This window comes from Corapipo altera, unplaced genomic scaffold (assembly GCF_003945725.1).
Source record: "Corapipo altera isolate COAL_440 unplaced genomic scaffold, ASM394572v1 78, whole genome shotgun sequence".
Classification (NCBI taxonomy): domain Eukaryota; kingdom Metazoa; phylum Chordata; class Aves; order Passeriformes; family Pipridae; genus Corapipo; species Corapipo altera.
Window position 1 is genome coordinate 3,276,733 of NW_020884904.1, and position 25,629 is coordinate 3,302,361.

The 25,629-nt window shown below is 40.2% G+C and overlaps 1 protein-coding gene across 1 annotated transcript in view; it reads left to right on the forward strand.

The window, feature by feature from the left end:
* The first annotated feature begins 106 nt into the window (after positions 1-106).
* Positions 107-25,629, forward strand: part of DENND5A (DENN domain containing 5A) — a 67,923-nt gene continuing 42,400 nt past the window's right edge. The window contains exons 1-4 of the mRNA XM_027651082.1: positions 107-206; positions 18,853-18,924; positions 19,528-19,637; positions 20,313-20,973. Coding sequence (XP_027506883.1) covers positions 107-206; positions 18,853-18,924; positions 19,528-19,637; positions 20,313-20,973 — 943 coding nt within the window. The remainder of the gene's footprint in view (positions 207-18,852; positions 18,925-19,527; positions 19,638-20,312; positions 20,974-25,629) is intronic.

Consider the following 25,629-nt stretch of genomic DNA (forward strand, 5'->3'; position numbering starts at 1 on the left):
GGCGCTGCGGCAGCAGCTGTGCCCGCCGGGCGCCGTGCTGCGGCTGCCCCGGGTGTGCGGGCATGGCCAGCCGTGCCCGCGGGGGTGCCCAGCCGTGCCCGCGGGAATGGCCAGCCGTGCCCGCGGGAATGGCCAGCCGTGCCCGCGGGAATGGCCAGCCGTGCACCGACACAGGGTGCTGGTGCGGGTGACCGAGCTCGGCAGAAGTGCCGCCGTGGTCGGCGCTGTGCAGAGCGCGGGCTGAGCGGCGGCCCCGCCGTAGCCGAGCGCAGCCCCAGCAGCGATGTCCTGCGCGCTCCTCGCAGCCCCGCTGCGTGTGTCAACTTCTGCTTGGGCATTCGACACACACAATAAATCGGATTTTGGAGAGAAAGCGAAGACCGTTTGCGTGTTCTGTGTTACGTTTCGTTGTAGCACAGGATAAGAATTTTCTCCCGTCAGAATCCGAAAAGAAGTCAGATTGGAAAGTGATTGCTCTGCTGTTGGACGGGAAGGTTCACACCAAATACACAGCTAAACCATGCCAATCTGTACCATAGCACTGTGTCAAACCAGTGTTTTTAAGGTTAAAAATCACTCCTGTGTTTTAGCAGCACCTCACTTCAGCTTTATTCTCGCTGTACTGGCCTCAGTTAAATCAGATTGTTGCTTAGCATCTCTGAGTGTTCAGAAAGCCAAAGGAATGTGGTGGTGAATACCTGTGTATTTGAGCGCTGAACTTGACCAATATTACATTCTTTCCCCCCTTTCCACTTGTTTTTGTTTTTATTAGCTTGCTTTTATAAGATGTCATGAGGGTTTTTTTATAGCATTGCATTTAAGCCCTCCCCCACTAAATAAATGCTTGTTTCTTGTAGAGTGAAATTTGTGTTAATAGAACTGACTTCTTACATTGAACTGTCATAAACTTTGGCTATGATGGAAACTCTTTTTTTCTCTTTTAATGACTTCATACAAATTTTCTCTTATGTCCCTCATGCTGAGCAGTACCTTACCCTAAAAGAATTCATGTTTGTCTAATGTTAAAGTAACTGGAGGCTACAGTTTGAGCTTGAAGAGTAAGTACAGCATAACAGTCTGCTCTGTAATGGCACTGTAAATTACAGCATCAATTTCGTTTAAGAAATCCAAGAGAACAAAATGCAGTACAATTTCATTGAGGGATATATGAGATTCCACAGATTTTTTTTTTAATTAAATGACAAATGAACAAAGTTTCTAGATTGAAAACAATTAAAAAGATGTTAATTTTGTTACGCATTTACTATATATCTATTTGTGTAATGTAGTGCAAGGCACACTCAGTAATGTTCCCTCTTCTTGGTAGGAACATGAATAGGTCTCCTCACATAATTCAATTTAAAATCAGCAGTGCATTACTTTGGTGTAGCTATCTAATAGTAAACTGGAAGACATCAGTGCCTTTTTTAAAATATTCTGTCAGAGTGAGCAGGTCTGAAAGCTGGAGCATGATGTTCTTTCTGTATTTGTTCTCCTGGTCAGGGACTACATTTGCAGTATGTAAAACTGTAGTGTGTGATGTATCTTGGTCTCTGCTATTGCACCATCGTACTGTAACAGTGTTGCTTGTGACGAGGTGTGGGTTTTGGGGGAGAATAGGATTTTTAATTTATGGGGGAGACAGATTTTTGCATGATTTGAGGAAAGGTTTTAGAAGATGGGGCGAACGAGGGGGAGGAGGATGAATTTCTGATAATGTCACAGCATATGAGATAGCTGAAATTCTGCTGCATTTTCTTGAGTTTGTTGTGTTATTAATAATGCATGACAGTGTGACTGATAATGCTTTCAAACTGTGTCTTAGGTTATAGCCTCCTAAAGCGTTCACCGATAAAAATGGAAAGGGCCTCTGTTGATTTCAGTGGGTTTTGGATAAAGCTTTGAAACACTTTGTACTTCCTGGAAGCCTTTCTTCTTTGAATGAAAGGGTTATTGTGCACTGTGTTTTTTCCCCCCCTCCTTCTTATTTCTGTGCTGCAAAATAGGTTCTGAATCCTTGTACTGTTGAAGCAATTCGCCTCATAAGTGCCCATTGTTGGGGGAGAGGCGCTGGCACTTCAGCTGGTGGGTGCAGGGGTGGGAGCGGGACCGGGATCCTTCTCCAGCGCGGTGAAGCCGGGCACGGCGGGTCCCTCCAGGGCTTTCCTGCGCCAGGGCTGCCGGAGCTCAGCCTGGCATGATGTCATCGCTACCCCACCGCCGCAGGGAGCCGGCGGCCGCTGCCAGGGCCTCCGGGGATGCTGCCGGCAGACTTTGTTCTCACCAGGCTTGATGAAGCCGTGTATTTCAGGTGTTCAGCCTCAGCATCGGTGATACAGCGTTTTCTGCAGACTTAGAAATTAAGCATAAGCTCGTGGATTGATGCTCGGTCTAGTTACTTTGTTTGGAGAGACACCTCTGATGGCGTTTTTCCTTTGTATGCTGGGAGCTTACTGAATGGCACAGCTGTAATGCTTTTTCCTGAAAAAGTTGGCTGGCCGATGGAAAATGCATAGAATATGTATATATGTTTGTTTTCTCTTAATGTTGTGAGAAACCCTCTATTTGGGACTTCATAGTTAGTGTGGGTTAAAGATTCTCTATTGCCAGGGCTTTTTTATCCCCCAATTCAATTCTGGGCATCCTTTCTTATTTTGATAATTGTGTTCCCACTGGGTAACGTGCTATAGGAGATAGGAGAAATTTGCTCCTAGGTGGTAGTAAAACAAACCAAACAAAAACCCCAACACTGGATAAAGCTTAAGCTCCAGTGTCAGCTGCTAAGGTGCATTTCCACCTTTCCAGATGGTGTTGATATGCCAGAAGTGATGACAGAAATCTCTTAAGTACACTGCAGAGATCTGTTACAGGTGAATTTCCTTCATAGAGCAAATCACAGAAGGGTTGAGGTTGGAGGGGACCTTTGGCACTTGTTGGGTCCAACCCCCCTGCTGAAGCAGGGCCACTTAGGGCCAGTTGCCCAGGACAATGTCCAGGTGATTTTGAGTATCACCAAGAAAAGAGATTGCACAACCACTCTGGGCAACCTGTGCCAGTGTTCAGTCACCCTCACAGTGAAAAGGTGTGTTTTGATGTTCAGATGGAGCCTCCTGTTTTGGTTTGTGCCCATTGCCTCTTGTCCTGGCATGATACAGAGCCTCTCTCTGTTGTCTCTGACAACAAGATTCTCCCCTGAGCCTTCTCTTCTGGATGCTAAACAAGTCCCGGCTCTCAGCCTTTCCTCATATGGAGATGCTCCAGTCCCTTATTTGTCTTTGTGGCCCTTTGCTGGGCTCTCTCCACCATATGTCCATGTCTGTCTTGTGCTAAGGAGTGCAGAACTCCAGGTGTGGCCTCACCAGTGTTGAGTAGAAAGGCAGGATCACCTCCCTTGGTCTTCTGGCAATGCTTTTGACCAATTCAGCCCAGGATACCATTTGCCTTCTTTGGAACAAGGGCACGTCGCTGGCTCCTGGTCGTTCTGGTGACCGCCAGGAAATGATGAAACACATCAACTCCCAGAAATCTTCTGTATGTAATATAAAGTGTTGTAATGCTGCAAAACTATGATAGGACTTCTTAATTTAGGTTATATGACTGTGCCCTGGAAAGGTAAGGAGAATGAAGCTATGCCTCATCTTCCAGGTGGAGTCCCTTACCTGTTGATTTGGTTAGATGTGATCTACCCATCTGTTCGTGGGAAACCTTGCAGTGTATGGAATGGCTGGAGTTTCTGTTCTGTGTTCTTTTTCACTGAAGGACTTTGTTTTCTTTTTCTCCTCTGTGGTGCATTAGTTTTTAACAATCATTTGCCAATGGAGTTTGTTTATTATGGAGTGGCAAAGCAAAGGATCAGCTTGCCATTGCGCAGCGCTTATGTGTAATTGTAGTCTTGGTAGTTGTAGTCTATTGCTGTTAAAAGTATGGAACTTGGATCCAAATATCTGGACAGCACGGTGTAGTCTAAAATTTTTTGTTACACGTGCCTTAGTCTTGAATGTCATGTCATAAAGATTACAATAGTTATTGCAGAAATAAGTGTCACACAGCAGAAATAGTCTAAAGAAAAAAGTATGAACATCAATGATTTAATTATAGGATTGTTTTTTAAAACATCTTGCTCTGGAAGACTAAGACCAGTGACCTGTACTAAGACCTGTATTTTTTTTCTACCTGTCTTCCCAGTCTGAACTGGTTTTAAGGTTTGGCCCAAAAATTAATTTATTTAGTAAATGGACTTGTGTTCTTTTGTGAATGTCCTTATCATGGTACTTTGAATTGTCCATCTGGTCATGAGCTTCATCCTTAGAGGAGGATGAAAATAGTGTTAGGTGAAACCCATGTGTCCAGGAAATATCCTTCTCATAGACACCTGTGTGTGTGTAGATTATGTAGCATAACAAGAGTGGATATGAGTAAGGCATCTGTGGCAAGTAGCCACTCTAATTATTACTGTGGTGTGAAATTTTAAAGGAAGTTGATACCTGGTGTATGGTATTCAGCTAGCTCCATTCAACCTCACCAGTAAGATAAAAATGTTATCTCACCTCATTTCTCTGTAATTGAAGTATAATTATTTATCTATTTTATTGGCTGCAGATCTAAAATGACAGCTTATCTTCATATATTTCCTGATGGTGGGGTTTATTTTAACTGAATTCTGTATCAATATAAACTTTAAAAAAAGCATGGGTCTCATGAAATGATTGGAAGTATTTGTCACATATATAATCCGATCAAATCACTCAGTATTTTGGAATTAGTGTAGTATTTCCATTGTGATAGTCCATGAAGTAATGCTGTTATCAACATCTGTGTTAGTTTCCAAGTTCAACACACTTAAATATTTGAAGACTTTTATTTTGCTGCAAAGGTATTTGTAAGGGGTAGCTAAAGGGAAAGAGGAGGAGGAAGAATTTAAAGTAACAGGTATAATTTTCCGACTGACATTTGACCTGTTTTGTAGTTTATTCTTTTGGGCACTTTTATCTTGGAATTAAGACATGGCATTTGGGGTTGGAGCCAGATGTGATTCCTGCAGTGAAGCCTTTCTGCAGTACTGTTTTTTCCTTGGGTAAATAGCGTGTGATTAAATTTCTCTGTATTTGCTGTGGTGGTGGTACCAACACTTGCTGCAGAGGTGAATTGCACTACTGGGAGCCATTGCTTGATTTTTCCAAAGGCTGAAGTGTTCTGTGATTGTGTGGTTTTGCTTTTGGTGAGGGTTTTTTTGTCCCTCTTCCTCTCTTTGTCCACAATGTGGATGGTATCCGTGCAAGCTTCCCACAGTTCCCAATGGTGGGCCTCTTCCCTTGGGGATTCATTCTGAGACTGAAAGGGAGGGTTTTCAGTTTCTTTGCCTCCCTGAGATTGCTGACCAAGGTGGTGTTAACTCTGTGGGAGGCCTCTCAGTAGCACCAAGGCTGAGACCACAAGATGTTTTCACATAGGTCACTGTGGATGGGCAGCAGATAGCGACAACTTTTGGCTGGACTTACACTGGCACATGTGAAACATTTAAATCCAGATAATACTTTATTCCAGTCTTCCCTACCCCCTCTATCTTTTCCCAAGGAGCTGGAGCTGTTTGCCATGTTTGAGTGCCAAAAAGGTCTTTTGTCTCTTTGGGAACTGAGGCAGACGTGCTGGGGTAGCTGATATGTAGAATAAAGAATGGCAGAGCTGATGTAAGGGGGAAGCAGCTGTAGTTTGCTGAACTACATTTGAAGCCACAGTTTATTTGTGGTGTTTCTGTAATGCCAGTCTTGTCATTATCATGTTTGTATTTTAGGTTAAACTGAACTGTGTGCTTTACAGAATCATCCCCTCAAAACTCACAAGGCTCTTCAGTCTTCGTCCTTCAGTATTCAGTTCTAAATTTGGTTTACTTATAAGGCTCTTTGATAAGGTGTGGGGGAGGAGAAAGGTTACTCTTGATTTGAGAGTAAACTAAAGATGCTAGAAGTGTCTAAAGAACTAAAGTTTACAAGTCTGTCTTCTAAGTCTTTTTAAAAAGCCATAGGAGTGTCACCTTAATAAAGCAAGGCATACAAAGATAGGTTGATTTGGCTTTCTGTTCTTTTGGGGTTTTTCATGTTGTTTTGTTTTCTTTGCAGTTTGTTTTGCAAGAGAGAAGCTACACAAAGGGAAGATCTTAAGTGGGTTATATGGGAAATACTGCCATTTTTTTTTTCCGTAAGCCTTCAAGTTATTGATCCTGTAGTTACAAAACACCACAACTGTTTATCTGCCTGTTGACTTAGTGAATTCCTACTTGAGTGTTCTTGGTAATGACTTCTCAGACTTATCTTTTGAATTCCCTGTAACCTGCAGGGCTCATGTAGCAGAAATGATGCACACGAAATGACAGTGTCAGAAGCAATTACTTACTGATGCACGCTGTGCAGTAATTACTCTCTCAATTTCTTGACAACCATTTCAGATTTGTGGTTTGTAGTGAAGTTTGCAGCGAACTGGAATTTTATCCCTGTGAGGCTTAAAACATTATTGCACAGAGAAATTATCAAGCATTCTGGCACAAATTGATGAATGATGAAGAGCTTCCTTGGAGTGCTTCTGCTCAAGGCAGTTGCTTAGTCTTTCGAGGAAAATGCTACTTTGGTTGTGGTTTGATGGGCAAGAGACCTTTGGTTTCAAACTTTCCTGTATAAGGGTGGAGTATTGCCTTTTTATTGAGTTTTTTTTTGTTTCTTTGACTGGTTGTAAAAAAACCAGTGCAGTCAGGTACAATGTGTACATCTGTATTTACATATTTAACGTACATATAGATGCTGAAGCATTTTAAGAAAGAAACTTTATTACATTTCATGGATAAGTGATCTGCAGACAGATAACATGGCAGTCAAAAGCAACCTTTTAATTTTCACGTGTAGCAACATTTCAGTGTTTGAGTGAGGAAAAAAGTTGGTTTTACAGAACCGTATTCTTTCAGCATGACTTCAGGTGAGTTTAAAAAAGTATTTTTGCAATTGTAGTTGCCTCTTTAGGTCCACAGTTGCATTCTGTTGCAGTGGTCAGAGATCTTGAAGTCACTGCAATGTACTGATCTGTGCATTGCTTCTGTCCTCTACAAGCATAAATTTTTATGAGCTTTTCTACTATTCACGTATTCTACTTATTTCTCCTTAACTTGATGCTTTCCAGCAAGCTCCCTTACCAACAGTTGTTTCCTGGGTTTGGTCCCCAAGCCCAGGAATATCCTACTGAGCTGTCATCAGAGTTGCATTGGGGAAGAAATAAGTCCCTTAAGTTAACAAGGTTGGTGCCAGCTGTAACCAGCATAAGGCTGTCATGTCCCTTTCTAGCTCTTTTATGTGTGTGTTCTGGGAGCTTGAAATATGAAATAGCTCATCCAAAAATTTTGCTGAAGGCTGGTAAAATTTCTCTTTTTCGGTATCTTGATCACTTCTGAGATTTAATCTGGCAGAGATTTTATGGCAGCCCAGACCATTCAAACTGTAAGTTGTTGTGGTCTCTCTTTCCCTGTCCTTACTGTGGTTGTGGCCTCCTGCCTCCTTCCTGTTCATGAGGACTGGCCAGTCCTGTTGGATGTGGTTCAGTCCAGCAGGATCCAGGGAGCACTGGGCCTTGTTGTGAGGCTGGTGATGCACAGCCATAGATTGGCATAGGTGCACTGAAGCACAGCTCCTTTGGGGGCCGTATTCAATAAGTTCTTTAGACTGAAATCCATGTGAAGGATCTGCAGAACACTGACTGGACCTCTGACGATTTGTGATCCTGAGGGCATAAATTACCTTTGCTCTCTGAGTTGCTTTAATGCTGCAAGGTCGTCACAGGCAGTGAGCAGTGGATGGATTGTCCATGTCATCATGTCTACTCTGCAAGTGTGCTCGGGATCCATGCACTGTCCATCCCTAACAGAGGAATACTTGCTTTGGATGTGTTAGTAGCCTTGAGGATATCTGCCATTTCACAGCTGAGGCCTCATAAACAAGGCCTAATCTGGGCTTGAAAAATGAAGGAATCTGGATGTATCCACTGAATGAGGTGAACTGAGCAGTGTTTTGATCATTACAAGAATAGTCCTGACTCTGTTGTGCTTGAGTGGCAGCATGCTCTGGGAAGTCCTTGTGTGGTGTGTATGTGTGTGTAGGATATTTGTTAGGTTTTTTATTTGTGTGTCTTTTTTTTCCCTTTCTGTCTTATAAAGTCTACCACAGTTAAAACTATATATAACATAATGTTTTGTTTTCCTCATGCTTGACCAGGGAAGGGATTTAACTCATAATTTTGGTCTGTGGAACCCCAAGCCATCATCTTTGTTTATGGTTTTGATCAAAGAGGCAATGCACAGTTAAAAGTGGTTAACTTTGACCTGAGACTTGTGTTTTCAGGACTGAATAAAAGTACTGGACTTTGTTCTTCCTATTCTAATGAGATTTTCATGTTGAAAATGAGGTGGTTTTTTTTTTTTTAACCAAACATGAATCATGCCTCATGGAGAAGAAAGGTAAGCCTGATAGCTTGATAGGCTTACATGTAAAACGGAGAGAGCTTAGGTGGTGTGGTAGGTGAGATAAAGAAGGATATAGCCAGAGCAAAGATAAACTTCAGAGCCTGTCATATCTGTTGATCAAACTGTCAGCACATCTGATTAATTTTCTGGTGTTAGAAATCACTTCTATCAAGCAACTTGACTTTCTTACAAGACTTTTTTTTTTTTTTTTTTTTTTTTGGAGGGAGCAGTTCTTATTAAGGCAGGTTACTGCAAAACACAGTTTTCAAAGGTTAGATAATAAAATGAAGCATACTGGGCAGGACTGGTATACTGAGATGGTTGTACAGCTGATCTTTTTGTATTTTGCTGACCTCTGTGGGTTATTGAAACCTGCTTGACAGACTTCATGTGTCCTTTAAAATGTCTTTCCTTTTCAGTGGGAAACCTCAGTGGTATCCCAAAAGAACAGAAGTATGTGGTCGAAGGACTGGACAGATGCTTCAATAAGATTTTTCCTTTTACACAGATGTGTTTTCGTCAGTCCTCTGAGCTGGAGGGCAATGGGAGCACAAAAAGTAGGGACATTTAACTGGATGGGATATGCCACTGTAAAAGGAGACCCACAGTGGTTCAGGAGAGTTGACTGAGATGGTCTGTGCTCAGGTTTTCCTGAAGCAGTCTCACTGGATCTGCCAGTCTTAGATGGGCATGAGGAGAACAGCTGGTTTCTATGTTAAATATACTTAAAATATGCTTTTTTCAGCTTCTGTTGTATATTGCTATAATTGTATTCTATTCCAAAGGTAAGCCACTCCTTTCTTCCTTTTTTCATGTCTTCTGTTGCACATATTTCAGATCTATTGTGTAATGGAAATGGCGTGTCCCCCTCAGCCCATATGGCTGAGAACACGCCTGTCATTGTGACTCGTAGGGCTGCTTCTGTTGTTTAGTTGGAAACAGAACTAAATATCTTTCTGGAAGTCTTTTTGGTGTGGCTAAAACAGAAAAGTGGTTTAGTAAAACAATTCTGGTTTTAAGACCATTTCATTTCTGCCAGGCGGTCTTGTTTAAAATACACTGTGTCCAGCTGCCTTACTGTGGTACTTGCAAAGGAGTACAAAAAGAAAAAATAAAGGAAAAAAATGTTTAGGATGCTTTTAAAGATGCAAGCTGAGGAGTTTTTCTTATTTATTTTTTAAAAAGCTGCTTTAGATTCTCGATGGTTTCTTCTGCCACTTCCCTGTCCCACCTCTTCCCGCCTTCCTTGAAGCAGCACCAGAACAATAAAAACAAAAGCTTTTGGTTTCCTGACCTTACAATCGCAGAATGCAGATGGGCTCAGCTGTTTTTCTGTGGTGCTTTAAATTCATTGTTGCAGCATTTGAAACTATTCCAGAGTGTGTGTGGCAATATATTTTGTTATCGACTGGATGAATGCTGGAACTTAAATGATGAATGGATATCTATTAACTCCTAGATTTTAATTTGCCATAGACGGCTTGGAAGAATTTATGATATTGAAGCAATGAATAATCAAGAGATTATTTGTATCCAGTGGAGTTTATACTAAATATCCAGTTAGTGAAATGAACTCTTGTTTTTTATTTCACTTCACAGGGAGTTTCTTCATGTTACATTTTTTGAAACATTGCTATTCTTGAATTTTGGAAAGCAGAAGAAAAGGGGAGCTTTTACAGTCAGCAGATTAGGGTTAACTCTCTTCTTTCTCCTTCTCACCTTTTTAGAAACTACAGTAGGAAGAATTGTATTGTCCATTGAGAGTTCACATGTATGTTCAAAGGAATGTGTTCTCCTGGGATTGGGATAAGGGATTGTTACAAGAAAGTTTGACTTCCCTAGATGACAAACAGGAAAAAAATAAATAAGAGCCTTTTGTCACTGGTTATTCTCTTGTCTTATCTCGACCTCCTCTAAAGCAAGTCCTTCAGCTTTTACAGACCAGGGCTGCCACTCCACCCAGCGTGCATTTCAGTTTCCCTTAGGATACACACCTAAGTGTGTTCGTATCCCATATTTGCACCTTTGTTTTAGAAAGGCAGACAGGGGACTTGCTTTGCCTTTGAGGTGTTCTGTCAGGGCAAGTGGAACAGTAACTTTCAGGGGAAGTCCCAGCTGTGAAAAATCATCTATTAAAAATCCAGTGGGATGATGGTCCCTAGACAGTGATTGAAACACCTGATTCCAATTGCTTCAGCAGCAGTGCTGCAGTAAAGTAAAAGTGATCCTAAAGATTTTCTCACGTGGATAATTTGACCTGCTTTAAAAAGTGTTAAAAATCCCAATTTCAGTAACAAATTAAGCGGTCTAGCCACCACTTGAGCCTACACTATGCCAGGTGGTCTTATCCCAACAGGGGGGAAGGGGGAATAGAAGTGCAGGACAGAGGGTTTATGTGTTGCAGGATAAAAGGCAAGAATTTGTCTTTGTGTATATCTGAGCAAGAGGTTTGCTGGGGAAGGGAGTCCTCTCTAATGAGAAATACGTGCAGCTCTGCTTAGGGAGGAAGAACTGGAAGGAAGGAAACAAGTCATAATCTGAAAGCATTTGTCTATTGATGGAGTGGCTGTTTGCGTACAGATTTGGCAGCTGCAGCTTTTCTTGAATCATGGTTTTTATTCCAAGAATTCTTGTTTAATGAATTTCTTACCTTAGTCTGCCAAACTTTAGATATTAATTTCCTGCATTGTAGAGAGGTGTGGGTTTGTTTTTTTTTTTTGCAGTTATATATGGGTTAGTATTTTTTAATAAAATATTGTTTTAATATTTGTTAAAGAAGGAATCAGAGAAATTATCTGTTTTATTTTAAAAATAAATTCTTACTATAATATAATTACTGTAATCCTTACTAATTAATAGGTCTCTAGGTATGTATTGAAAGGACTCTAATATTAGGCTCTGGGGTTCTGAAAAGTCAGAATGGTATTTGCTCACCAGAAGGCTTGGTCTGAGGACGATTGCTGGCAGAACTGGGAATCCTACTGTTGTTTATGACATTAGCTGCTGGTTTTAGATTTAACCTAATTCTAGGTGTTAATTGTATCTTGGGAAATAATTCAGACTTTTTTTCCATTGTGTTAGGCCTTTGACAGGCATGGTCTTGCACTTACTCGGTTTTCACCCAAAACCCAAGAATGAGAAAGATTGTTTTCAAAATGTCCTATGATGACCATTTTCACTGAATTATGGCTTTGTACTGTATTACATTTTCTGATTCAAAGCAGGGCAGAATTACGCTGTTCTCTGAGTACTGTTTATAGTTCATGTGCTGTTCAGATCCCCGTGTTGACTGACTTCTGACTTGGAACCAACACTTGTGAAATCCTCTACTCTTTGGCTGTCATAATCATGTTTGGTTGTAGGGTTTTGTAGTGTCTTTTCAATCCTAAATTCAGTTTCTCTGCTGTGCTGGGTAGTACAGGAAAGCTGCCATAAGTGTATAGTTCATAGTTTCTGTTGCTGGTACAGAGTCTCATTGTTCTTATTCATTTATTAATTACAGCAATATGACTGTTTCATGTTGAAACTGTTTTGTATTTAGTTTAAGGCATTCATTTTAGTGGCAGCAGGAATTAATATACAGCCTCTGTATGCTAAAAGATTTCAGTAAGTGTCTTTATGTGGAAAATATAATGTTAGTGTTTTAATTGCATACTATCTAAGATTTTTTTATTTGAAGATGTCATGCACACAGTAAGTGTACACCAGGACAGAATGAATTGAATTAATAACAGGCTGTATCACAGGAATTTAAAGAAAGAAGCTGCTTGTCAGAGTGAAAGCAGCAAACTACTTAATCAGAATCAGTCCAGCTTTCTGAATGTCTTTGTTCTGTAATTATTTTGAGCATATCAGTGGACTCAATGAACAAATGAAGGTGGCAGTATTAACGATTCCTTAAAATCAGTCTTGCATTACCATTTAGTTTGTTTATTGGGCACTTTTTCTGGTAAGCAGGGTAGCCTCTTCCTACTTGCTCTCTATTGTTAGGGAAAATTGAGCTTGACTCTACATGTGAAATAGCTGCTCCAACATATTTTCCTATCTAGTATGCAAGGTGAAGTTCCTGTGTACTTCTTAGTCTGGCTTAATTTTTAGAGTTGCAACACTGCAGTCACTTTCTAAAAATTAAAACCAAATAGTAAATTGACAGCGTGTACAAGAGGCTGTGATTCAGTGTACAAAAGATTTTGTTTGCAAAGTATACCTGGCTTTTTTTTAATCAAGTTTACCCTTTCTAATAAAGGACAACTTAAGCCACTATTCTGTACTAGAGAACTTTATTACGTGAATGGAAACTTTTCACAACAGGGTGGGATTTACAGAGAAGAATGATTGAGGTATTGAAGAAAAAAATCTGGGGTTGGAAGCATTCTTACAAAGAAACAAACTACTCAGGAGAGAAATTTGAATTGTTAGAATGATGTAAAAGTGTTCTTGGGAATTTGCATTGGAAATGTGCACGCAATCCATCTGGATGTGTGTTACATCTGTGGCTGTAAGCTATCTCAGAGGATAAGGATGATTGGCAGTCATAGCTTGAATTTCAGTACAGGTCTAGCTTTTATTTCATAACTCCACGTGGAGGTTTGACAGGAAATATGTTACTACTTAGCATGGCTACATGCAGCTAATAATAGTGGTGCAGCCATAAATTGCACTCCTCTGTGGTTCAGGTTGTAAACAGAACTTTAGAAAAGTTGTAGTCAAAAAAGGGAAGGGAATGGAGTGAGAGGGAAGTGTCTGTAGTGGCAGGGTTTTCAGTTTGAATTTCCAGCCTTTTAAAAAGGTCTTGTTTTCTTCTTTTGTTTTGTTGAGAATTAAAAATGTTATCTTTTTCACTTACAAGTACACTGTTCACTTGAAACTAATAATTGTTTATATATTAAGAGGAGATGATAAGTAGGTGAAGTTGCAAGTTGTATGACCTAACCATTTTTCTTATTACTGTGTTGGGAAGGCCTTCCCCCCCCCCCTTTTTTTTTTAAATACTTTCCCTGAAGAGGAATACAGATGACAGTGGATCATATTTTTCTCTGGGTAAATCAGGAAAGAGCTAAAATTAGACCTTCAGAATTCATTCCCTTTATTCCCTCTCAAAGCTGAGGAAAGCTTGATACGTAGTGTTTTGCAGGTTTTGAATTGAACCCTTTAATTCATTCCAGTGTCTGTAACTTTTTTTGTGTTTCTCTGTATAATCTTGCAGAAAAATGGTTTCCATTGATGTGGATAGTTTCATGCAGATACTTCCAAAGCGGTGCTGTCCTGTACAGGTTGGAAACTCCATGTAGTATCTCTGAGTTTTTAAGTCCTGATTCTCATCAGACCAAGACACAGACACTGCTGTCCCCCGCTCACAGGTTGAGCTGCAAGAAGAGTAACAGAGATGACGACAGGGAGCAGCATAAAAGTGAGAGCCAGAGAGGTTGCCAGCCTACACTACAAATCCACATGGTAATATGGCTTATGTTCAGTGTTAGGTGACTCAGTAAGGTATGAATAAAATCAGATGTACTTGTCAGCTGAGCTCCGCCTGCCCAGGAAGAGCCAGGTCAGTCTTGGACATCCCTCAGAGCCAGGGAGACTTCCTCAGAGGTTATGTCTAGCTGGTGACTTCCCTTTTGGTAAGCAGGCTTAGTCTAATAACTTAAGTCTTTTATGCATGTCTTCTTAAATTATATGGTATTATGGTTTAACCTCAGCCAGCAACTCAGCCGCTCGCTCATTCCCCTTGGGTGGGACGGGCGAGAGAATCAGAAGGGTAAAAGTGAGAAAACTTGCAGATTGAGATAAAAACAGTGTAAGAGGTGGGGTAAAAGCCACCTGTGCAAGCAAAACAGAAAAGGAATTCATGCACCGCTGCCCATGGGCAGGCAGGTGCTCAGCCATCTCCCGGACAGCGTCTAATGGTGACTTTGGAAGACAAATGCCATCATTCCAAACGTCTTCCCCTTCCCCCTTCTTCCCTCAGCATGCCACCATACGATACAGAATATCCTTTTGGTCAGGTGGGGTAGCTGTCCCAGCTGTGTCCCTTCCCAATTTCTTGTGTACCCCCAACCTTCTTGCTGACAAGGTGCTACGAGAAGCAGAAAAGGCCTTGGCTCTGTGCGAGCATTGCTCAGCAGTAACAAAAACACCTCTATATTATCAGCCCTCTGTTCAGCACAGGTCCAAAACACAGCCCCATGCCAGCCACTGTGAAGAAAATGAACTCCATCTCAGCCAAAACCAGCACACAGGGTAACAAATGAGGAGAGAGCAATACAGGACTATGATGAGGCTGACTGCCTGCGTAGTGTAACAGTGGGAATAGCTTGGGTTTACCACAGTTCCGATGAATAAAATCTTTACAAGTCACTGATTGCTGTAGCAGCTTTGCTTCTTTCCCACCCTGTGGTGGAGCCTCAGAGGGTTGATGAAGTGTGAAAGAAGGGAGGGGAAGCAAAGGGCATTACCAAGCCAGATGGTGGTTACTGGTGTTGAAAAATCTATTACCTGGCATGGCAGGAGCCAGCAGGTATTGAGCTGGGCCTCAGGAGGAGGGACAGCTTCAGAAGTTACCAGTTATTAAAACTCTACTCTAGTCCTGTGTTTTCTTCAGTGCACCAGTTTCAGAGCCTCTGTGTCTGCAGTTTACTCTTTGCTTCCATCGTATTTTGGGGTATCACCATGAGCTAATTAAGCTGTTGGTGTGGCTAAATGGGATTAGCGAAACATCTTCGTTAACCCTTTCTTTATTCTCTATTTGTTTATTTTTAATCCAGATCGTTTTCACTGATCCTGTTTTGAGTGGGATATCACAAAGGGTGTTTTTTTCCAATGACAAAGAAATTCTGAGATTCTCTGCTTTACTGCTATTCCTCTGCTCTGTGCAATCCCAGGGCTGCCCTAAACTGGTGGTTTTGGATTTGTACAGTGCCTAGTGAAATCATGTTTCTCTATGCTTTTATATTATTTACATTGCAAAATACAATGGGATTCTTGTTGTTTTGAAGGCCCGATGATGTTGGGAAGCATATTGGCCTGAAACTTCTTGAAGTATTATTGTTTTTTTTTCTCCTTTTTCCTGAAATTTTGTATGTTTACGGATTTCATATGTTGCATGACATTTCCTGGAAAATAATCTTGTATTGTAGCTGTTTGATTGTTGTTTCTACTTTAAATCCAAGGCAACTGAAGGTTTGTAGTCTGTGGGGCAGCTTGCATCTTGATTTTTGTAGAGCTTTTTGTGTGCTGTGGCAAACATCTGAGTGGTAAATGTGTATGTGAGGATCACCAAATGTATTTGAAAGACCTCTTTAGTCTTCAGCAGGCAATACTGTGTTCCATTATAAAACCCCAAAAGATCCTTTTACATGGAACTTGTATAAAAGAAAGAAGTTATTTACAGAGAAATTGTGTTTAAAGATCTCTTTACTGTAACTCGGATAAGTAAGGGAAGTGCTTTCTAGCCATCACTTCTGCTAGAGAGAAACCTTATGAAAAGCATGATATGATGATAGCAGTCCTTTGATAGTTGTTAAGTGTGGGGACTTATACTCAGTCTGAAATTCATGAGATACATCATATTTTTATCAGTTTATCTTCTCTTGTGTCTTAATTTTCCCAGTTGTAGACTATAACTGTCCATTTCTGCTGATGGTTTTGCCTTCTCTGTTTGTTAAACGTGCTCTTCAGTGTTTTTGATCAAAACCATTTGAATTAATACTGAATTAATCAGCTAATTCACAGAGAGACAGATCTTGAAACCTGGAATTATTTTTGCCTGCTGGAGATGTGTTGGAATTGGTATTTTGCTGGAGCAGAGTGTTTGTGTTCGAGGCTTTAACTTATCATAAATTTAGAAATTTAGGGTTAATTGCTTTTTGACTCTGGATAGAAGCAAATACTGTTTGTGTGTTTCCCCCCCATCCCCTTGACTGGTGGCTGTCTCGTGACAATCACTGGCTGCTTAGTGGGAGAAGAGAAGGGAGAGCCCATGCAATGGATGTTCTGGTGCTCAGGTTCCCATCAATTGTAATGGCAAGGTAATAGAGTGTCCAGTGTCCTGGGGTTGCACAGATCACCTGGGTTGAACTTTCCAGGTGTTGGTGAGCTGTCCCTTGATGTTCCCTGCTTTGTTATCTTTGGAAGCCAGCCTGGCCCAGTCTTAAGGTCCAGTAGTTTGCAGTATTTGCCTCAGTACTGAGGCACTCTGGCAGGAGTAGTGTCTGTGCAACAGCTGGAGTGGCTTGATGGACTGCAGGAAGGCACGGAAGCGTTGCCTTGTGTTTCTGTCCGGACCAGGACTCTGTGGTTTCCAGAAATCAATTTCAGTACTTTCATTAAATTACAGACAGACTCCAGCTCTAAAAAATGTGTGTGGTGGCAAGAACGTCTCTTGGGAGGAGATGGTGTGAGGCTGCTTAAAATAGATAAACACCCATTCAGTGTTTGCTAGGATTTTTTTTTTTAATTGGAAGGAAAGAGCAGCATCATGTATTTTGTAATATTAATCATCTTGATGAAAAGGGCTTCACATCACAGATTTTCTTTTCAAAATATGCACAGCCATGCACATAGGTGAACCCAGTGATTGTAGGGTGTGGTTTCCAAGTTCCAGAGAAAATTTGGCCGTCAAATATTTTCTCCCTTACACATACGTGGAAGAAAAAGAAACAACCCAGGAACAAAACAGCTCAGTAAATGTCTAAAGTTTTTCCTCAATTATCTAAAAGTTGACATTACATCATCTGCACAGATGTAAATATAGAAAATAGTAGGTGTGTTAAATCTCCTGACTTATTTTTAAAACCTTTTTACAGAGGACTGTCTTCAGTCTATGTTTGTGTCAGTAAATAGAGATGTGACATTATGTCCATTTTTCTTTCTGGGAGATTAGAAGTTTCTTTAAATGCTTATTTTCATCATTTATGATTGTTTTTATCTACTGTAGAAATGCTGTTATCTTTTCTGTCTTGGACTCTGCTCTTTCACAAGATAGTTATATTTCAGTGAAGCTCTGTTCTGTTTTTTCCTAACTATTCCCCTCCCTGTACATGTTTCAAATTTTCCCAAACATGCATTTTTCTCTCTCAAAAATGATATTTTTGAGTGTTATTGTTGAACAGATTAATAAATAATGTTAGCTGCATGGTTTTGTATGAAAATCAGCTGAACTGTTGCTTTTTCAGCCAAATAGAAAAAAGCAATCCCTCCTTCAATTTCAGTGCTATAAACCAGAGAATTAGCAAAATAGGTGTGAATATTTTGGGTGTTGGGAGACCTGTCCTAGGTCCTGATTCAGCGTAAGTTCCCTGTTTGAGGTACTATTCAAGATTTAATATAAACAAAATCCAGAATTACATGACTTCTCATCTGTCAAAGGACTTCTTAAGTATTCAGTGTAGAAATGAAGTTGTGTTAGGTGTAATGTGTTTGTCAGATTCTGTGTTGTGGATGGGCAGTGTTATATCTGTGTCTGGCTGCTTTGTGGAAGTAAGTGTTGTACCAAATAAAGGGTCTAACTTGGCTTAGAAACTGGGCTTCAAGTATTACTGTAATAGTACAGAAAAAATCTGACCAATTCTGAAATCAATTTCTATTGCCAAATAATTGCTGCACGTAAGAAAACAAGTGAGGAACTGAAGTGTATTTTCTCTTTTGTCAGTGTTACTGAAATAGTTCAATTTATTTAGAGCATATGATTTCATGCAATTGTGCCTGATTGTTAGTGCAGCTGTCAACAGCTGCATGCTTATTTAGCTAATTGCATTCTAGTAATATAACTAAGTTTATTTTAAGATATGCAGTTGTGTGCTTTTTTTTTTTTTAAAGCAACTACTCACGCTCAGAATATTTACTACATAAAGTTCTGTGCTGTCACACTGAACTGTTATCGCTCTAGAGGAAATTTAAAAGCTTCTGAACAAGACTCTATCAGCCAGTCTAGTATATGGATAGCATCTGTGAAAAGTTGGGCCATGCTGCTTAAATTCATACTGTTCTGAGAGCCTTGAAATGGTCTTTGGGGTTAATTTCATCATCTGCTCTTTGGGAATATCTTATACTTAACATGTAAAACTTTAGTTTCCCAAGCAACCAGTTCCTTTTGCTGCATTGGTATTCTCATTGTGTGTACAGGATCGATGAGCTTCTGCTGCATATTGATCATCTCCTACAAGAAATATGTACATAAAATGAGAAATTTGTATAAGTTGTATATGTATAAAAAACACATTAGGAGAGTAGACTGTCTTTTATGCATGCTAATCCTGGATATTTGTATGATTTTTACTGGTATGTGCTAGCGACGTGATTACAGTCAACAGTATGAAATTTATAATGCAGTGTTGTTTTTATTTGTTATATAGCTTTATGCCAGTATATACAGGCCTCTAAAACCCGAGATGGTGGCAGCCGTTTCATTTCAAGTGCATCAGAAGGTAAAGGAAAAAGTGTGGGGAAAAAAAAAAGGCAAAATTCTTTGTTCATCTGATACTCTCTTCATGGACGTTTATGTGGTTCTTGATCTTTTAACCTTCTAGACTCTCTCTTCACAGCTAACTTCTTGCAATAGATGGTGAATACCTTATTTTCTTAAGACTTTAAAACAAAATTAAGCGATCTCATGATGTCACTTGTATGTCTATCTAAAAGTTGCATCATCTTTGCATCTTGTCTATTTGTGCTTTTCTTCAGTCACAAAATTCCACTGAAACTGAAGCTTTAGTTATGTTTTAATGAGAATCTGAAATATGTGAAGAGTGGCTTAGAGAATTGCTGTCATGGCCACAATCTCAAGATTGTCACACTTAGGAAAAGCACAGATACTTAATGACAGAACTGTTACAGTGCTAATCCTTGCTAATATCTGCAGTCTGACTATATGCTAACGAACTGTCTTGCATTTTCTGTTTCTCTTAAAAGGAGTGTGCCCTTAATTCACTTATCCTCACATCTACCTGCTGATGTCCTGCTTTTTGGCCTTGTTTGAGTTTGAAAAGAGAATGAAATATTTATTTCTGGTTTTTTTCTTTCACCTGCAGGGGAAAACTTTGAACAGACTCCGTTAAGACGCACATTTAAATCCAAAGTTCTTGCTCGCTATCCTGAGAATGTTGAATGGAACCCTTTTGACCAGGATGCAGTGGGAATGGTCAGTATCACATAATGGCTTTTGTTTTTAAGACAAAAACCTACTTGAACAATTGAAGGCATTAATCTCTGTTCTCTTTGACAAAAAAAGTGTGAAGTCTGCTATGGATTGGAAATCATGAGTTTCTCTAAATTGGGCAGACTCAAAAGGCCTTTTCATTTAATTAGGGTATATTTGGGGGGAAATGAGTAAGTCCCTAGGAGAGTTTTTTTTGTTCTCTTACGATTTTTTTTGTTACATTCTAGAAAATTAATAGAGAAAGAAATTAGTCTGCAATGAATGAATCTCTTTTTTGTGCACGATTTTTCTGTTTAATGAAGTGTGTTGCAGTTTTTTAATTTAGATAAAATAGTACTTTTCTCTGTCAGGTTTCTGGTCTTGGTGACCAAAACACTTTTCTTTATCCGAGATTGTATTTTGTTATTTTATTCCCATTGAGGCTGGTAATGAAACGTTTATGAGTTTCAATAGAAACTGCATGCAGTTCCGTTTGTTTTTCTGATTTAGATTTCTATTCCTGTATTTTGTAGAAATGTAACACTTAATAGAATTTAAAGTGAAATGCGATGGCAGTCTGTGGATTCTAAATCCCGTTTTCACCAGTGCTTCTGGAGGCAGGGGAAGAGAAAAATGTGTTTTAACGGATATTATCTCCCCTTCTCCCTTTTTTTATAGCTGTGTATGCCTAAAGGGCTTGCTTTCAAGACACAAGCAGATTCCAGAGAACCTCAGTTCCACTCTTTCATTATTACTCGTGAAGATGGCTCACGGACATTTGGATTTTCTCTCACGTTCTTTGAGGAGGTCACTAGCAAACAGATCTGCAGTGCAATGCAGACGTTGTATCATATGCACAATGCTGAATATGACATTCTTCATACCCCACCCACAAGTGACAAGGAGAGCTGCAGCAGCACGGGAGACTGCAATGGCACCTCTGTTTCAAAGCTACAGCGTTTTAACTCCTATGACATCAGCAGAGACACGCTCTACGTCTCAAAGTGCATTTGTCTGATTACTCCCATGTCTTTTATGAAAGCTTGTAAGAAAGTGCTAGAACAACTTCACCAAGCAGTGACTTCACCTCAGCCGCCACCGCTACCTTTAGAAAGCTACATCTACAATATTCTCTACGAGGTTCCTCTTCCTCCAGCAGGAAGGTCATTAAAGTTTTCAGGTGTTTATGGACCAATTATCTGCCAGAGGCCAAGCACCAGTGAACTACCATTATTTGATTTTCCAGTTAAAGAAGTTTTTGAATTGCTTGGAGTAGAAAATGTGGTTCAACTCTTTACCTGTGCCCTCTTGGAGTTTCAGATACTGCTTTATTCACAGCGTGAGTACTTGGGTTTTGTTTTCTTACCTTGTAGTTGTACTGGCACAGGATCTTTTTGTTTCTTGAATCCTGAAAACCACACAAACAACAGAATAGCTGTATTAAAGTGGCATGAGCATGCTAATGCAGTCTGGCTGATCTGTGTGCAGGTCTTAATGTAAAGAAAAGAACAGGAGTGGCAAAGAGACTGTTGCATTGGCTCTTGCTGTTAGATGCCTAAACTTAAAACTTTGGGCTTTCACATAATCTTCTTTATTGATGAGTTGACTGATCCCTTCATTGTGGACTCTAGAACTGTGCTGTTGGATAGAGGAATATACCTTCTTCCATGTTCCTCTCTATCTGCTTAGTTGAATTCCTTCCTCTCTCTGCCAAACTACACGTGTATTTCAAGAAGATATGTAGTTATATAGCCCCTTCTGAAGAAGAGTTAGCGGTGCAAATACAATCTTCTCTTGGAGTACCTAATGTAACATTTCAGTTGTTGCTTTGAAAGATAATTACCTGAAAAAAGTTTTGTTTGGCTGAATTAAATCCCAAATCTCCTTGGTTTAAATCCCAAATCTCTTCAAGGTCTCTTAAGGCCTTGAGACAGTTATTGCTGAAGCCAGGCAGCTGAAACTTGCTTTGAAGAAGATAGGCAGCAACTAGGCTGAAATAGCACGAGTACCAATTAGTGAGTAGTGTGGGAGTGCTATCCATTTTCTATGTTAAAATTTGTGGATGCTGGCCTTTTTACTATGCATCCTATTGCTCTAACACAGAGTATGTGGAATTATGCCAAAAGATAATTTCTCTACTTTTTTTTGTCTCAAGCTGAGTAGCATTAATCCAGACCCACCCCTCCATAATGATATGGTTTAAAATAGACAGACTGCATTGTGAACACTGTTTTATAGTAGTGGTAAAGGAACCTGGAAGACCCCAGTACAAATCCAGGAATATGGATTTACTGGACAAATCCAGGAATATGGTGTTACTGAAATCTGTTTTTGATGTTTTCTTCCATTGAGATATCACAGAAATATGTAGAATACAAATGGCAACTATTTATAAAATATAACCTGCAGTTACTAACAGCCTCCTCCAAACATGAAGTACAGATGTTTGTGTGTTGAGATCTGTGTATAGACTAAAGCCAAAGATGGATTTATGTGCACAATCAAGGTCATTAAAAGTGTGTTATGGGTGTTATGTCACTGTTGTTGCATTGTATAAACACTGTGAATTACAATAGAGAAACTGCACAGTAATTCGGATACAGTCAAAAAAACTTATTGAATTGTATAGTGGTCTTGGATTTAAAAACCAAATTACTTTGCTTATTGTTCCTAGAAAATCTAGAAATACTTATGTAGAAGACAAAACTTCCTTTGTGGTTTCTCCAGAAATGGATCAGGTGTTTATATGTTGGAGAGTTAGAGAGAGTTTGTTTGTGCGGATACCTGTGTCCCATCATGGAGGATTCAAACATCAGCCTCTTCCATCTGAAGAAGAGCGAGGTCCTGTTGGCCTGTAGTGGTGCCTAAGATCTCCTGTGGCGGGATCAGGTGTGCCTGGATGGTGGGAAGCTCTGCAGGAAAAGCAGTGTGTGCATTGCCATGTGGGAACAGTTTTCCTGGATCTCTTCTCAGGCCATCCTGTTATTGGTACTCTTTCCTCTCAAGCTGGAGCTCAGCTCACTCCAGGACTAGTCCTCTGTATTCTGGGTTCTCTTTCCAAGTCATATTAATGGGTTCAGCTTTCAGTCTTGGGCCCTTTCCAAGTGTCTGATCAGTGGCTAATTAAAGAAGCTTAAAATAGCCCTGGAACACTTGAGTTTCTTGTTTGCAGACACAGACATTTGGAGTTCAAAGGGACCCATGATCAGTTAGGACAGTGTCTGTCCACTGTTCCCCTGCCTCACCCCAAACTTTGGCTTGGTTGGGCTGTGTTGTACCTTATGGGAGTGTCTTGTCTCTCTATCAAGTTGTCACCTGTAGTTTTTGGCTGAAAAGTCTTCTTTCAGTAGAAAAAGAATTTTAATTATTTGTTTGCTGACTTACGGCCCTCAGTTTTGGTGAACTAGCTGCAGTAGTGCCTTCTCAGTAATAGTAGCTGATGTTTTCTGAAACATAGCTTCTCTTAAGTACTTTCTGAGGGATTTAATCCCTGTGCCTTTTTTTTTTCCTCTTGGGGAGTTTGTTTTTTTTCATTTGTTGTTTGTTTCTTTGGTGGTTTTTTTTTGTTTGTTTATTTTTTGTTTTGGTTTTTGTTTGGCTTTTTGTTGTTGTTGTTGTTGTTTTTTAACTGGAATATACTCCCAATATATTCTAATCTTTTGTCAGTATGGTTGAGTTAGACCTGGTTTTTGCTGTTTGTAAAACAGGGAAGATTGAAGGGAAATACAGGTGATGGTGCACTCAGTTCTGAGTGGTATCAGAAATTGCTTTACTTTTTTAAAGGCTTGTTCATGGTCTTGCATGCACACCAGTGTGAGGTCTAGATTGTTCTTCAGAATATGAATATTAAATTTTTTAATGTCTTTTGGGTTTGTTAAATCTCTTGGTGCTCAGATCCATGACATTTGAGGTGATTGAGATAATTTCTTGTTCTCCTATGTCAGATGAGATTATGATATTCATTGGTTGGATTTAGATTTAGAACACTATGTGTCAGGATAAGAGGTGTTGTGAGATTTTCTTAAAAAAACCAAACCAACAATAAACACACACAAAATAATTAAACACCACCAAAATAAAAACCAAACCCGAAAACTCTTGATGGTCCGGGTTGGAACAAAAAAAACATGACTAGCAGGTTGAGGGAGGTGATTCTCCCCCTCTGCTCTGATGAGACTGCACCTGGAATACTCTGTCCAGCTCTGGGACCCCCAACACAGGAAGGATATGGGCCTGTTGGAACAAGCCCAGAGGAAGCCATGAAGATCAGAGGGCTGAAGCACTTCTCCTGTGAAGACCAACTGAGAGAGTTGGTGCTGTTCAGCCTGGAGAAGAAAAGGCTCCAGGGAGACCTTTGAGCAGCCTTCCAGTACCTGAAGGGGCTGCAAGACAACTGGAGAGGGTCTTTTTACATGAGCGTGGAGTGACAGGACAAGGGGGAATGGCCTCAGAGCTGAAAGAGTTAGATCAGATATTAGGAAGAAATTCTGTGGTGTGAGAGTGGTGAGGCACTGGAAGAGGTTGCCCAGAGAAGCTGTGGATACCCCATCTCTGGAAGTATTTAAGGCCAGGCTGTGGCCTTGAACTTAGAGCAACTTGGTCTAGTGGAAGGTGTCCCTGCCCATGGCAGGGGGTTTGGAATGAGATGAACTTTAAGGTCCCTTCCAACACAAACCTTTCTATGATTCTGTGACTCTAAATTTGCTGCTGAGTGCAATGCTTTATGAAACAAATTGTTTAGCATATAAAGCTGCAGTTAGTCCTTGGAATAGGAGGAACTTCACTTGGCAGCGAATGTGTTTTGGTTTAAGATTCCTTTGACATGTTTTTGACTTGAAGCCTGTGGAAATTCTTCTTTTGTCCCACTATATTGGCACAGCCTGTGTGTTTTGGATTGGTGTGAGCCAAATGGAGGGAACGAATACCCCAATTCAACTGTCCTCTTGAGAGACCTGTCTGCCATTTGTCAGGTGTTAGAAGGATGTAGGTGCCTGTAAGAGAGGGAAGAATCTGAAGCTGCTACTGGTGCTGAGCCAGTGCCAAGGAACTGTGGTAGAGAGATAGTGGTGCTGGAGGCCTGCAGCAGTGCCCTTACCAGGTTATTCTGTGAGAGCCGGTTTGCATTCCTGCAATTTATGTTGCTCTTGTATCTGTGAAATAGACTTATTCCTTATCTTGGAGAGCACCTAGAGCTCTTCTGCAAAGTGGGCACTGAGTTGACAGCTGTGAAATCTACTTGGAGGTGATTTTGCTAAACAGCTTAAAACAAAAAATGGAAAAGTGTGATGCACTGCTACCGCAGATTGTGATCTTGAACAGTTTTATTTGCTGGGTATTTGCTGTCTGCTGCCATTAAAGTACAAATGAAGGGGATTTTTCTGCTTTGCTTTTGAATCATTCATCTCCATCTTTGTTTCACTTTTTTGAAATTATGTTAATTTGGGAGATTTAAAGTATTAGTTTAATTTCTTTGCAGTCTTAGTCTTGTGCTGCCTCTTGTATAGAACACTTTCTTCTTATGCCTCCACTGATAGAGGAAATTTGCTGATTGGTGCAGCGACCTTGAATCAGCCTGTCAGACACAGAAGTGAACACAAATAGGAAGTACTTGACCCACTGCTTCTACTAACCACAGTAGGCTCCTACTGCAGTTACAGGTTTTTTGAAGTTACTTGTGAGTTATTTGACAAGTACAGCGGTATTTCATTATGATCCATGAAGTAGGAAGATTAAAAGGAAAAAATATTCCAGAGTGTGATCATAAAATGGTTTTAAATTTGACCAAGTCAGAGAATTTCTGTAGGCACTTGGCACTTCTCTCTGGTAGAATGTAAAAATGGAGAGGTGAAATCATGTTTTTTACGGCTGCCACCTTCTTCCCATCCTGCTCATTCTGATTCTGGAACAAGAGCAACACCACTACTGAAGTGCTTCTTCACTCTTTTAGGTTTTTTTGTTGTTGTTATTTTAAAATCTCCTCTAATTCTTTGTTACT